General features: G+C 42.4%; 1 protein-coding gene across 1 annotated transcript in view; it reads right to left on the bottom strand.

The window, feature by feature from the left end:
- Positions 1–15,508, bottom strand: part of PKD1L1 (polycystin 1 like 1, transient receptor potential channel interacting) — a 528,440-nt gene that overhangs the window by 396,185 nt on the left and 116,747 nt on the right. The window contains exon 13 of the mRNA XM_069732261.1: positions 5,389–5,466. Within this exon, the coding sequence (XP_069588362.1) occupies positions 5,389–5,466 (78 nt within the window). The remainder of the gene's footprint in view (positions 1–5,388; positions 5,467–15,508) is intronic.

Genomic DNA, 15,508 nt, shown 5'->3' with positions numbered 1-15,508 from the left:
TTGGCTGAGTTCGCCCTTAATAATTGGGCCAGCTCGGCTACCTTGGTTTCGCCGTTTTTCTGCAACTCTGGGTTCCATCCTCGTTTCTCTTCAGGGCAGGTTAAGTCTTCGGACTGTCCTGGTGTGGATACTGTGGTGGACAGGTTGCAGCAGATTTGGACTCATGTAGTGGACAATTTGACCTTGTCCCAGGAGAAGGCTCAACGTTTCGCTAATCGCAGACGCTGTGTGGGTCCCCGACTTCGTGTTGGGGATTTGGTTTGGTTATCTTCTCGTCATATTCCTATGAAGGTTTCCTCTCCTAAGTTTAAACCTCGTTTCATTGGTCCGTATAGGATTTCTGAGGTTCTTAATCCTGTGTCTTTTCGTCTGACCCTTCCAGATTCTTTTTCCATACATAACGTATTCCATAGGTCATTGTTGCGGAGATACGTGGCACCTATGGTTCCATCTGTTGATCCTCCTGCCCCGGTTTTGGTGGAGGGGGAGTTGGAGTATATCGTGGAGAAGATTTTGGATTCTCGTGTTTCAAGACGGAAACTCCAGTATCTGGTTAAGTGGAAGGGTTATGCTCAGGAAGATAATTCCTGGGTTTTTGCCTCTGATGTCCATGCTCCCGATCTTGTTCGTGCCTTTCATATGGCTCATCCTGGTCGTCCTGGGGGCTCTGGTGAGGGTTCGGTGACCCCTCCTCAAGGGGGGGTACTGTTGTGAATTCTGTGGCAGAGCTCCCTCCTGTGGCCACAAGTGGTACTTCGGCTGATTCTCTCTGTGAGCTTCCGTTGGTGGAGGAGAGTGGTACTGCGGCTTCTGAGTTTCCTTCCTCAGGTGATGTGGTGAAGTCGTTAGGTGCTGCTCTATTTAACTCCACCTAGTGCTTTGATCCTGGCCTCCAGTCAATGTTCTAGTATTGGACCTGTTTCCTCCTGGATCGTTCCTGTGGCCTGCTGCTCTGCATAGATAAGTTCTGCTTTTGCTATTTTGTTTGCTGTTTTTTCTGTCCAGCTTGCTTATTTTGTTTTTTCTTGCTTGCTGGAAGCTCTGGGACGCAGAGGGTGTACCTCCGTGCCGTTAGTTTGGTACGGAGGGTCTTTTTGCCCCCTTTGCGTGGTTTTTTGTAGGGTTTTGTGTTGACCGCAAAGTTACCTTTCCTATCCTCGCTCTGTTCAGAAAGTTGGGCCTCACTTTGCTAAATCTATTTCATCTCTACGTTTGTCTTTTCATCTTAACTCACAGTCATTATATGTGGGGGCTGCCTTTTCCTTTGGGGTATTTCTCTGAGGCAAGGTAGGCTTATTTTCTATCTTCAGGCTAGCTAGTTTCTCAGGCTGTGCCGAGTTGCATAGGGAGCGTTAGGCGCAATCCACGGCTGCCTATAGTGTGGTTGGAGAGGACTAGGGATTGCGGTCAGCAGAGTTCCCACGTCTCAGAGCTCATTCTATGTTTTTGGGTTATTGTCAGGTCACTGTATGTGCTCTGACTTCTATGTCCATTGTGGTACTGAATTACCAGATCATAACAGGATACACAACAAAGCCATAATGCAATGTCTGGTGCAGTCACATGTCTATCTGTCTATAAACTGAGGAAGCATGCAGATGTATGGCTAAACACTTCTTTCTCTGTGGCTGTGGGAGGATCAGGATTAGAAATAAACACTGCTGAAAAAAATAAAGGGAACACTTAACAGAATATAACTCCAAGTAAATCAAACTTCTGTGAAATCAAACTGTCCACTTAGAAAGCAACACTGTTTGACAATCAATTTCACATGTTGTTGTGCAAATGGAATAAACAACAGATGGAAATTATTGGCAATTATCAAGACACACTCAATAAAGGAGTGGTTCTGCAGATGGGGACCACAGACCACATCTCAGTACCAATGTTTTCTGGCTGATGTTTTGGTCACTTTTGAATGTTGGTTGTGCTTTCACACTCGTGGTAGCATGAGACGGACTCTAAAACCCACACAAGTGGCTCAGGTAGTGCAGCTCATACAGGATGGCACATCAATGTGAGCTGTGGCAAGAAGATTTCTTGTGTCTGTCAGCGTAGTGTCCAGAGGCTGAAGGTGCTACCAGGAGACAGGCTAGTACACCAGGAGATGTGGAAGGAAGTAGGAGGGCAACAACCCAGCAGCAGGACTGCTACCTCAGCCTTTGTGCAATGAGGAACAGGAGGAGCACTGCCAGAGCCCTGCAAAATGACCACCAGCAGGCCACAAATGTGCATGTGTCTGCACAAACGGTTAGAAACCGACTCCATGAGGATGGTCTGCGTGCCTGACATCCACAGATGGGGGTTGTACTCACAGCCCAACACCATGCAGGATTCTTGGCATTTGTCACAGAACACCAGGATTGGCAAATTCGCCACTGGCGCCCTGTGCTCTTCACAGATGAAAGCAGGTTCACACTAAGCACATGTGACAGACCTGACAGAATCTGGAGATGCCGTGGAGAGCGATCTGCTGCCTGCAGCATCCTTCAGCATGACCGGTTTGGCAGTGGGTCAGTAATGGTGTGGGGTGGCATTTCTTTGGAGGGCCACACAGCTCTTCATGTGCTCGTCAAAGGTAGCCTGACTGCCATTAGGTACCGAGATGAGATTCTCAGAACCCTTGTGAGACCATATGCTGGTGCAGTTGGCCCTGGGTTCCTCCTAATGCCGGACAAGGCCAGACCTCATGTGCCTGGAGTGTGTCAGCAGTTCCTGCAAGATGAAGGCATTGAAGCTATGGACTGGCCCGCCCATTCCCCAGACCTGAGTCCGATTGAACACATCTGGGATATCTTGTCTCGCACCATTCACAGACTGTCCAGGAGTTGGCGGATGCATTAGTCCAGGTTTGGGAGGGAATCCCCCCCACCTCATCTCCCCCCCACCTCATCAGGAGCATGCCCAGGCGTTGTAGGGAGATGATACAGGCACGTGGAGGCCACACACAATATTGAGCATCATTTCCTTGTCTTGAGGCATTTCGACTGAAGTTGGATCAGCCTGTAACTTCATTATCCACTTTGATTTTGAGCATCATTTCAACTCCAGACCTCCGTGGGATATTAGTTGTGATTTACGTTGATCATTTTAGCTTTTATTGTTCTCAGCACATTCTACTATGTAATGAATAAATATTTACAACTGGAATATTTCATTCAGTGATATCTAGAATGTGGGATTTTAGTGTTCCCTTTATTTTTTTGAGTAGTGTATTTATAAGCTTTTAAAAACAATAATACAAAAGTCCAGAGGATGGACCCAAAGAAATAGAGAAGATAGTGCTATATTATCTTGTGTGTATAATTGAACTAGATATATATACACATAGGAAATGTCCTGGCTTGTTAAGAGCTCTGTACCTAGGATATTAAATTACATGGGAATTAACATAAAGCAATTAAAAAAATCCATGAAAAACAGGGAAATACAGTAATAACTGTCCTATAAATTATCCAGGGGTTGGACACAGACTAAATGGATAGAATGAAATATGGTGTTTAAGGGATTGTCCACCTCCCCTTGTTAGCACAACTTTCCTCACACACTGACAAGTACTTCTGTCCATATAGTAACTGCTGGTGGAGGAGAATATGACCAGACAAGTCCATCAGCCGCTTCCAATTGTAAAACACCATGGGAAATCTATTTTTCTATTGGAGGTCTACTTTTGTCAGAAGCTGTGGTCCTCCATCAGAAGCCATTTTATGAACAGAAATGCAGGCTAGCTTTTGAGTAAAGTGGCATTAACAAGGCAAAATGGCAAAACTCTTGAAACAGATATGATATAGTAATAATAGCTGTATTCTATAAGGGGAGGTGCTGGGGCTACGGGTAGTATATTTGTCAGTAGATGACAGAGCATTTTATTGTAGTACTTTGGCCAGAATGTTATTGAGGCACTTATTACAATTTGTGAAGTTTTCTTTGTGATAAAGAATACCATAAGTAATTTGGAAATGTAAGAAAGTGACAATTAGAAAATTATGTGAAGTATATGATCTTCTTTATGCCTGGAACAGAGAACAATTTGGGGAAATCAAAGGAAAAGTGATACTATTTTCAAGGCAGCATGTTTTAGTCTATAGGTATTTCAAAGTTATCGCTAATGACAGAGGTCAGTGAAAGAAAAGCCAGACGAAGAAGTGCTCTAGGAGGAGAAAATAAGAAGGAGATCAATAGATTGCTCCAATTTCATGTTGATAGGTAAAGTAGGCATTGAGGGAGCACTATTTGCTGTGAGGGTTTGCTAGTGTCTGTGTTGGGAACACTAGCAATATTCGACTTGGTGTTTTTATGTTGAAAAATGGCAAAGAAATAGTGGTTTAATCTTGGTAACAAAAACATAGGGAGCGCCATATTCCTGGATCTTGTCATTCAACTTATGCCATCATGGCTCCACTGGAGGAATATCCATTTGTTTGCCAGGTTGGCTACAGTGAACCCTCAATTCATTAATCAGATCTAGCGTTGTGCTTCAGTTAGCACAACTGAACCAGCTGAGCATTTGCATTTGTCCTTACCTGTTCTATTTTACTACTCATTCACCATGTGTAGATAGCGCCACCTTTTTCTACTCTACCAGGGAATCCGTTTACCATAGCAGATAAATCATGACACTTATGTATGTCCACGGAGCTTGGAGTAAGCTACAAATTCAGATCATAGTCGCTGCAGTGTCTATGTACACTCTGAGGTACAAGAAAGGCAGCACATTTTGTACATAAACTATGCACATTACATTCTGGTCCAATACTTTTTATTTAAAGACACATTAAAGGGATTGTTTTCTTTCAGATAATATTCAGACCCAGCTGCAGTTCGTTAAAAAATAAAATACTGCACTGTACTCACCTTTCCCGAGTTCTCCGGCAAGTCTCCGCTTCTGCTGCTGTTGTGTGGCATTGGCTGCGACACTTGATGTCATGTCAACAGTGTGGAAGGAAATCAGTAAACTCAGCAGCTCTGCATATACAGAATCTGTGTATACAAAATGCCATGTTTAACTCACTGATGGGATGTTGCACTATTGACATCAAGTCAGCACCATGCCAGTGTCAAACACAGGGAGCAACGGCGGAGATTCACCGGCAGACACAGGGAAAGGGAGTACAGCATGGTTTGTTATATTTCAACTGCAGCTAGCGCTGAACATTATCAGAAATAGAACAACCACTTAAAGCAGCCAAAAACATGTGGTAAATGTTTTTGGTCACAGGTGATTCCTCAGACCATCCCATCTGTCTAGATAGTCACACCATAAGGTTTGTTTTGCTGTGCAATATTCAACATATTCGCTAACTGTACTCCTACCGGTACATTTTTGCCACTCAAGCTTCAAGAAAAAACATTGATTAATTTCTCTATATTCTTGAGTAAAATACTCACCCAAAGTAACATCCAGCATATACATCTTGCTAGGCTTCAAAAGAAAGGGTCTGACTGTAATGTTCTCAGAAGAAATACCTGATAACAAGGACAATTAGTTAATACTTCTATCTATTAATTACATCACATAGTAAACATTTAGAATAGAAAGTCTGTCTAGCATTTTTGTTGTTTAGGGTGGTGAAAAATGAAATATTGACTCATTTCCTTACACTAAGAGAGTTCAGTGACTGACATGCAGACTGCTTACCCATGAGGGTTCCACTTAAGGGGACAAGTTCTCACATCTCATGGTACACTTCTAACACTACATATATTTTTCTACTTTTACATAAATATAATTGCAATATTATTGAGATTAAATTGTAACATCAATAGGTGGTATATTTTTCATGAGGACACATTTCCATCATCACGTTCTTCTATAAAAAGCCATAGTTTATTCAATATAAAAAGAATTCCAAAAATGACAACTCCATCAGCACACCAATAATAAAAACATACATAAAGAAGCATACGCATTTCAGATGCATGTCTTTAGTCATTAGATGTATAAAATAGAAAAAAGACAGCGTATTAAGTCATATACTGTTAGGACACATGACTATTAGTGATGAGTGAACGTGCTCGCCACTACTCGGTACTCGCCCGAGTATCACTATGCTCGGTGTACTTGGCGAGCACCGAGTATTTCCGGATTATTCGGTGGGAGCTCGGGTCTCCGCCCTGCAATTCTGGTGCTTTTTAGTGCGCCAATGACCATGCAGGGACTGTCTGCAATACACTGTAATACCGCAGCCATTTTTCTTGTGGTATTACAATGATTGGCTGGCTGCACAGCGTCATCAGGTCTATAAGAGACCTGGTGCCTCCTGCTCGCCGCATTCTGCTCCAGACTTAGCGATTGTAGGGAGAGCTGCTGCTGAGATAGGGTCAGAATCGTGCTTTTAATAGTCAGTGTAGGTCTGCAACTGTTCAGTCCAAAACTCCTGAGAAACTAATTCGGGGTCCCGAATAGACAGGAGGGTCTATGTGCACATATCCACACCAGTGCAAGGCCTGCAGGCACTGTATGTGAGTACAAAGCTCTCAATACATACCTCCCAAAGCTCCATTACTGTCTGCTGCTTATTTACTATATACTATATATCTAGCTGCAGTTTTCAGTGTTTGTTTTTTTTTGTTTTTTTTCAAAAATTCACCCCAAAATCATATTTCCGCAGGCATACATATCATAGTTTTGTGTGCTAGCCTTGTGCTACACTTTATTTATTAATTTTTTAAATTCACCAAAAAGTAAAAAAAAATTAATACTATTAGTAATAATATTAACTAATAATATTAGACTATTAATAGTCTGTTATGTCAGGCTGAGGCCTGGTGTTTCTGTGTTTGAAAAATCGTAGCTTTGCCAGCATACTGTTCAGATATAATTTAGCTCCAAATAAATACATTTGTGTTGAGCTTTTGAAATAGTGCAGTAGTCCATTTAAAATGGGCAAGGTAAGGGGCAAGGTGACAGAGAAGGGGACGTGATGCTGATGGTGCATGCAGAGGATGAGGACGTGGCCAAGCTGAAAGTGGGCCACAACAAAGACCCACATCTTCTCGCTCTTCCTGTCCCAGTTTCTAGGGGACCGCAGCAGACCACTATTGAAGCTAGAGCAGTGTGAAACGGTTGTTGGTTGGATAGCGGATAATGCTTCCAGTCACTTAGCCGCCACCACCACGTCTTTCACACGGTCAAGTCTGAGTAGCCGTGAGCGGGGACCGGATATTCCTCACCCTGATCCTCCTTCCTCCCACCATGCCGAGTGCCCTGAGACAACTGATCCAACACTTGGACTCCGAAGAGCTGTTCAGTTTTCCCTTTCAAGATTCTGTACTCTCGGCTGGTCAGCTTGAAGTGGGGCCAGATGAGATCGCATGTAGCTTTGACAAGCCACGGTCACACGAAGATAATGGTGGGAAAGTGTCACAAGAGGTGGATGATGAAGAGACACAATTGCCAGAAAGTCAGGACGAGGAGCAGGGTGTGGATGTGGAAGACGAGGTGGTGTATGACATATTGACTAACCCAACCTGGCAGGAGGGCATGCAGAGCGAGGACAGCAGCACACATGGGGAAGGAGGCATATCACCCCAAGAGGCAGGAAGAAGCAGTGTGGTGGCCACAGACAGAAGACATGCATCTTTTTCTCATAATACCAACATGAGGGAAATTGCCATTCCAACTGTTAGATCTTCCCATGTCTGGTTATTTTTAAAGACTCTGCCGATAACCCCAAACAGGCCATTTGTAGCACCTGCCATGCCCGCATCAGCAGGGGTAGCAAAACTACCAGCCTGACCACCACCAGCATGATCAGGCACATGGCAGCAAAGCATCCGACTTTGTGAGCCGACCCCCAGGCTCCCCAGGAACACTGTCTGCAGGTGACATCACTGCTTCTTCCACTGTTTTGCATAGCAGCCAATCCCCAGTCCACCGTGCTTATGAAGATGCCTCTAGCACTGCACCTGTTGTTGCCCACAGTCAAGTAGCACTATCAGCAAGCTCGTCCACGTCCTTGTCACAGCACAGCCTTCAGCTGTCTATACCCCAGCTATTGCAACGCCAGCGGAAATACCCAGCCATCACCCCACAGGCCACAGTCCTAAATTCTAACATTTCTCTTCTGCTTGAGCTCAAAATGTTGCCTTTTAGGCTCATTGAGAAGGAAGCTTTCCGCAACATGATGGCGGCGGCCGTCCTAAGCTACTCGGTCCTCAGTCGCCACTATTTCTACAGGTGTGGCGTACTGGCATTACACCAGCATGTGTCCCACAACATTACCCATGCCCTCAACCATGCTGTTACTGGGAAACTCCACCTAACCACGGACACATGGACAAGTGCTTGTGGCCAAGGATGGTACATCTCACTGATGGCACACTGGGTTAACATAATGGAAGCCAGGACCTAGTCCGACCTTGGGATGGAACACATCCTCCCCACGCCGAGGATTGCGGACCCTACATCAATCAGGGTTGCCCCCACAGTGTACAGCTCCTGCACCTCCTCCTCCTGTTCAGACTCCATCTCTGAAATCAACACATCAGTCAGAATCTGGAAGCACTGCAACACTGCCTCAGCCAAGCAGCAACAGGCTGTGCTGAAGCTAATCTGCATAGGTGACAAACTGCACAATGCAGAAGAGTTGTGGACAGCGCTGAAAGAGCAGTCAGATATTTGGATGACACCGCTGAACCTACAGCCAGGCACGGTCGTGTGTGACAATGGCCGGAACCTGGTGGCAGCTTTGAGGCAAGGTGAGATCACACAAGTACCTTGCCAGGCCCATGTGCTTAACCTCGTGGTTCAACGTTTTCTGAAAAGCTAGCCGGAGCTGCCGGATCTGCTAGTGAAAGTACGCCATCTGTCTGCCCATTTTAGAAAGTCAGCTACAGCTTCCGCCACCCTTGCTGTGCTTCAGCAGTGTTTGCAGCTTCCGGCTCACCGACTAGTGTGTGATGTCCCCACGAGCTGGAACTCTACACTGAATATGTTGGAAAGGATTTGTGAGCAGAAGAGGGCAGTTGTTGACTACCAACATCAACAAGGCCATCAATATTCAGTTCAGACTCCACACATAAGACCTCAGGAGTGGACATGGATGTCAGTCATATGTACCATACTACAAATCTTTGAGGACTGCACCAAGATGGTGAGCGGCGATGACACCATAATTAGCGTCACCATCCCACTTCTCAGCATTCTGAAAACCTCTCTGCTCACAATTAAAGAGGGTGCATTGCAGGTAGAGCACGAGGACATGAATCAAGGAACCATACAGGAGGATTACACTCAGCCCAGTCTGATGTCTTCCCAACGTGGATTGGTAGGCAATGAGGAGGAGGAGGAAGAACAGGAGCTACTTTCATGTCCCATAGATGGTACTACAAGCACAGCTGTCATACCGTCTTGTTCAGCAGGGATGGCCTGAGGACAGGGAGGAGGAAGATGAGGGTGAGGAGGACAGCATGGACAGTCGTCCTGTTGGTGAGGACACGGAAGTCTTGCCTGTTAGCAGTCTGCCAGGCATGGCTGACTTTATGTTTTGCAGCATTTCATGTGACCCTCGCATTATAAAATTTTTTGGTGACACTCATTACTGGTTGGTGACACTTAAAGACCCACGCTACAAGGAGAACTTTTAATCTCTTTTGCCAGAAGCAGAGAGGTGTACTAAAATGTTGCAGTACCAGAGGGCCCTTGTAGAAGAATTACTTAGAAAATTCCCATGTGGCAGCTGGCAGCGACATCAGAGTTTGTTGTACAACCAAGGAGTCCAAGCGAGAGAGGCAGAAGTACAATCCAGCTCAGGCAGGGGAACAACGGCAAAGTTCAGGGACAGTTTTCTCAGACTCTCCCATCGCTTCGGCACAGAGGCAAGGTGTGCTGTCACAAGAAGTGCAATGTTTGGGAAGATGCTGAGGGAGTACCTTGCAGATCGTACAAACGTCCTCAGTGATTCCTCTGTGCCTTTGAATTATTGGGTATCCAAGCTGGACATATGACATGAACTGACTCTCTACGACTTGGAGGTCCTGGCCTGCCCTGCTGCTAGCATTCTGTCAGAACAGATTTTTAGTGCCGCTGGTGGAATTATAACAAATAAGCACATCCACCTGTCAACTGAAAATGCTGACAGGCTGACTCTTATAAAAATGAACAAGGGCTGGATTCGACAAGACTTCTGTACACCACCAAGTGAAAACCGCAAAACATAATCTCTAATACATTCTCTTTTTTGAGGAGGTGTATTCTCATGGACTTCTTCACAACCACACATGGGTATACGCTTCCAGATTCGGTTTGTTTGTTGTTATCCTTATCCTCATCATTCACAACCAGTAGAACACCAGGGTGAACGAATTCTGTGATGTTAAAGTCACATATTTTTTTGTGCAAGGGTGTTTTTATGATGCCCGTTACTAATTGGAAACAAAAACAAATATTACTCCCACAGGGGAAAATGTCATAAAAAAGAGATGTATGTCTATTATTCCCATTTAATCTTATATTTTCCATTTTCCCTATCTCTGGACAGTCCTCTAATGAGGTAGTGTATACCGCTACAATAGAAAATTATTCAAAGACTTTTATATTATATTTTTATTTATAGCCCTGTCTCTGAGCTGTTGCTAGGGACAAACATATCTTGTTGGACACATTCTGGCTTCAAATCTATGAACCTGTGTTCGCCCCTCCCTTTTGTTATTTACTTTCATTGGTGGATTCACATTTTTTTTTATTTATTACTTTGATTTCATTATGATTTATCTTTATGTCTCCTCATTCTCCACCACTAGATCACCAGGCTTAATGTATTCTGTGCCACTACAGGCAGTACAATTTTTGGCAAGGGTGTCTATGATGCCCAAAATATATTTAAAAAAAAAGTATCCTCCTTGGGGAAATGTTTGTCAGCCCATACACGGTATTATAAGTCTAGGAGACACACTCCTTCACATTGGGCCTAGTTTTTAATGAGAACTTCAGCAATGTCTCCTCATTCTCCACCACTATATCACCACGCTGAACATGTTTTGTTCTGCTATAGGCAGCCCATTTTTTGGCAAGGGTGTCTATGATGCCCATAGTATATTTTAAAAAAATGTATCCCCCTTGGGGAAATGTTTGTCAGCCCATGCACTTAGTGTATTGGCATTACGAGTCTAGGAGACCCGCTCCTTTGTAATGGGACAGTTTTTTATGAGGCCCTCCTCCATGTTTCATCCAAGCGGGGATTGGGGTGCGTGCAAATTTGGGTCAAGGCGGCCATTGCATTCAATATATAAGGAAACAGTATGGCAGGACCAACTGAAGAATGTGAAGTGGGTTTTGCTGTGGCCATCCAGTACCTGGTTCAAAGGCTTATTGGGGTGCATATGACTTGGTAGCAGGGCAGGCCTTGCAGTTAATACATAAGGAAACAGTATGGCAGGACCAACTGAAGAATGTGAAGTGGGTTTTCCTTTGACCATCCAGTACCTAGGTTCAAAGGCTTATTGGGGTGCACATGACTTGGTAGCAGGGCAGGCCTTGCATTCAATGAAACATTTTTTTAGGAGACCCTCCTGTACCCAGCCACTCACTGCATAGGCAATAACAGCATAGGAGACCCACTGTTTAATAATGGCCCTTTAAGAATATTAATGCCACCTGATGCCCCTCTAAAATTAGGCTTTGTGACTTTAAGAGTCCCTCCTTCAGAAATGAAACAAGATGTTTTTCCTTATGTGTCGCACACCACATGGCCAGCTAGGGTTGTTAAATGTTACAATGACATTTCCCAGTGAATGCATTTTTAATGGTTGAAAGCAATGTTAAAGTTGAAAAACGCATCAAAAGCTGCGTGTGAACATAGCCCAAGTGGTGGAGGAACATTTTGGTCTGAGGTAAATTATTTTGCCTTATATACAAGTCATTAGCCTGGAAAAGATGTACCTTAACATTTTTCTCAACAAAATCCATTTTGGTTTTGTTTTTGTATGTTTTTGTGTGCACCTGTAAAAATGGCGTGAAACTCTGTCAACATTGCTTACAACTGTGACCTAAGAGTCAGAAATGTTTCCAGGGGCGATCCCCATGATGTTCCTGTGTCATTTGAGCAGTGTTTCCATCATTTTCTGACGTTTTTAGACCTTAAAAGGACCCCCGGGGGGATCGCAGTAAAAATACTCGGGTTTCCCACAGACTTACATCGGGCTGGACCCGAGCAACAAGCACCCGAGCATTTTAGTGCTTGCTCATTACTAATGACTATGGAAAGTCAATCATACAAATCTCAAAATATTGAGATTGATGTGATTGATGGAATTGGGAATATTAAGAACAGATGGTTATCATTCTGTTTAATTTTAATTGCAAGAGGAGAACTGGTCTGAAAGATATACGTCCATTCTTTTTCACGGTTCATTAGTTTAGGTTTGTAGGTCCTTCCTCTAAGTGGTTGTTTAACCTTTTCTGTGCCTGTCACTTGAAATTAAGAAACAGGATGTTGTGTTTCTCTGCAAAATGTCTCAAGATGCTTCTAAGCATTTAAACAGAAGCTTGCTTAAGTTATCAGATTAATGCCTCCTAACAGGGATCTTCAATGGACCTGTCATATAGCCAGTATATTGCAGATTACAAGCAGTACAGGTGATGAGGTAGATAACATTAACAGTAATGCAGTAATTTTCAATAACTGTAGAAATAAACATTTTAGAATTGTTCATTTGTTTCCAGCAAGTACATATCATATAGCCGCATTTAAAAGAGTGACAGCCATGTTTTGACAATTGATGAGGTTTTATTAAGGTATAAACTAGGTGAAAGAATGTCGCTGATACTTAAGTCCTTTTCTTGAAACATTAGAGGGATGTGCTGTTTTATTATATTGTTGATTGTTGTAAACTTTGGACTGTCTGCTGAGATGAAAGTAAGCTGATTATCATAATCCTTAGTGTTAGTTTTTGTATTTATTAGCATATGTTCCATTTTTTATATTGAACAATCACCTTTGATCTCTCTAGAATCCATTTGGGATTGTTCTGTTCTCGCAACGTAGTGTTCACATTATGCGCCTCTAATCGATATTGGGATTCTAATGTAGAATTGCTTTTAGACCTAAATAATTCTCCTACAGGGATATTTTTTTCCCCAAGAAATTTTTATGACATTAAAATTTTTACCTGGGAAAGTAAATAATAACATATCAATTAATAGATTAAGGGGGAATAGTGAGAAGGTGAATCAAAGGGAAGGAATTAGGGAAGAAGTCTTAGGGTATGTGCACACGTTGCGGATCTGCAGCTGCGGGTCCGCAGCAGTTTTCCATGAGTTTACAGTACCATGTAGACCTATGGAAAACAGAAACCGCTCTGTCCATGCTGCGGAAAAAAACGCGTTGAAACGCTGTGGTTTACATTCCGCAGCATGTCAATTTTTTGTGTGGATTCCGCAGCGGTTTACACCTGCTCCATAATAGGAATCCGCAGGTGTAAAACCGCAGGTGGAATCCGCACAAAATCCACAAAAAATCTGCAGTAAATCCGCAGGTAAAACGCAGTACCTTTTACCTGCGGATTTCTCAAATCCGCAGACCTAAAAAATACGTGTGCACATAGCTTAGACTAAAGCCAAAATGCTGTTAAAGTTGAAGGGTAATGGGGGTAGGGATAAATAGGACAAAGGGGAAATGGAAAAAACACAAGACAAAGCAGCCTATGAATACACAGTATGTGGTCAAGAATTGACCAATGTATACACAGTAAACTTAGCTTACCCGAGACCCACAGATAAATGCCTAATGCCTTATGGAAAGAAGTTCAGACAAATAGGTTGCAAATTTCTTGTTTCAAATAGACCAAGCTTTCTCATATTTTAAAATATTGCAATATTTTAAAATAAGCATGATTATGCTCATATGCGTTATGTGCTGCTACTCATACAATGATATCTTCGATGGAAGGAATGTCTCCAGAATGTAGCTATTAAATGATTGGTAGTAATTAGAATATGGAAGACCATATATTGGTGTTCTATTAACAGTTTGTCACTACCCGAGGAAAAATTAGTTAGGGGAGGGGTGAGTGAGATTTGGTTACCTATGACTTAATAAGAGATTGGTATCACTCCGAGAATACATTTGTCATCATTGACCAGAAAAGTAATCACATTAATAAGAGATTCAACTTTTTTCCAAAGTACACTGATACTACTGCAATCCCAGAACAAGTGTTTTAAATGACCTCTGCGTCCACATTCCCTCCAACAAATGGGATATTAGGATGAAAAAATCTTATTTAATCTTTGAGGTGTGAGATACCATCAAGAACGTAACTTATAATAGGTTTCATATAGGGTGACGCAAGTATTTCATTTGTATGTTATGTTCAGAGCTCTCGCTCATCCCTCCAATTGGAACTTCTTATTGTGTCATTTTTTGAGCGACAAATAAAGTAGAATTTTGTAACTGAGCATTTCCTGAATAGCGTTACATTGATGATCTGCTCCTGATATGAGATGGTCCTAGGTAATTCATTTTAGATTTTGTAGGTTACCTTAATCATAATGATATGAACTTGATGTTTACTTTTCATATCCAGGACATCTTTATTTCAAATAACAGGCATAGAAAAGGTTAAACAGCTGATTAATGGAGTACCTACAAACTTAAGTTAATGAACCGTGAAACTTGGTGGAAGAATATTTTGCAGACCAGATCTCCTCTGGGAATTTGCATTAGGATTTGAGTTACCACTTTGAATGATAACATGGTGTCTAAACGGAGTCATCTGCTCTTAATTATATTATCCGTTATTTTGGGATTGATTAATACTTAATACAGCTTCTTTTTTCTTTTTATATATGCAATGAGTAAAGAGTCAAGACATGAATCTCAAACACGTTTACTTCTGATTTTATATGTTTTTATTATCGGTGTGGTGATGAAGTTGTAATTTTTGGAATTCTATTGTATTGAATAAACTATGGCTTTTTATAGAAGAACCTGATACTGGAAATTTGTCCGTCTCTACAAACTCTTGTTGCATCAGAAGCTCCCGTGCCGTGGATCTCTATACTGGTGACCTAACTATAGAAAGCTTCCATTTACCATTTTTGCATATGTTTCATGTTTTGTGAAATACATATAGCATATGGTTATCTTTGTTTTCAGTAAGGTCACACTCTGCTGAAACTGATTGTTGTCTGCGGATTTATATCCAGAGGAGTTACAGTACAGGATATATTTTTCTAGTATATTATTAGCTGTTTTTACACCCAAAGTAATGTGACTTTTCTTCCAATTAGGCATTATATTCATTAAGGGCTCGTCCAGATATATAACACAAACTAAAAATATACTCGTACTATAACAAAATAAGAACAATATTTCTTATTGTCATTGCTGTGCTGTGTCTTTTCTGCAATGTGAGCAGATAAGAGTAGGCAGCAGTGTGATTCTCTGATATTGCTGTCAGGTCTACTGCACATAGGCAGCAATTCTGTAAAACAATATTGTTAGAAGTAGAGATGAATGAATGTATGAAAATGAGAGTTTCCAGCATTTTGCCAAATAGTGTAATC

This window comes from Ranitomeya imitator, chromosome 6, assembly GCF_032444005.1.
Source record: "Ranitomeya imitator isolate aRanImi1 chromosome 6, aRanImi1.pri, whole genome shotgun sequence".
NCBI classification, from domain to species: Eukaryota; Metazoa; Chordata; class Amphibia; order Anura; family Dendrobatidae; genus Ranitomeya; species Ranitomeya imitator.
This window is presented reverse-complemented; position numbering and strand designations above follow the sequence as displayed.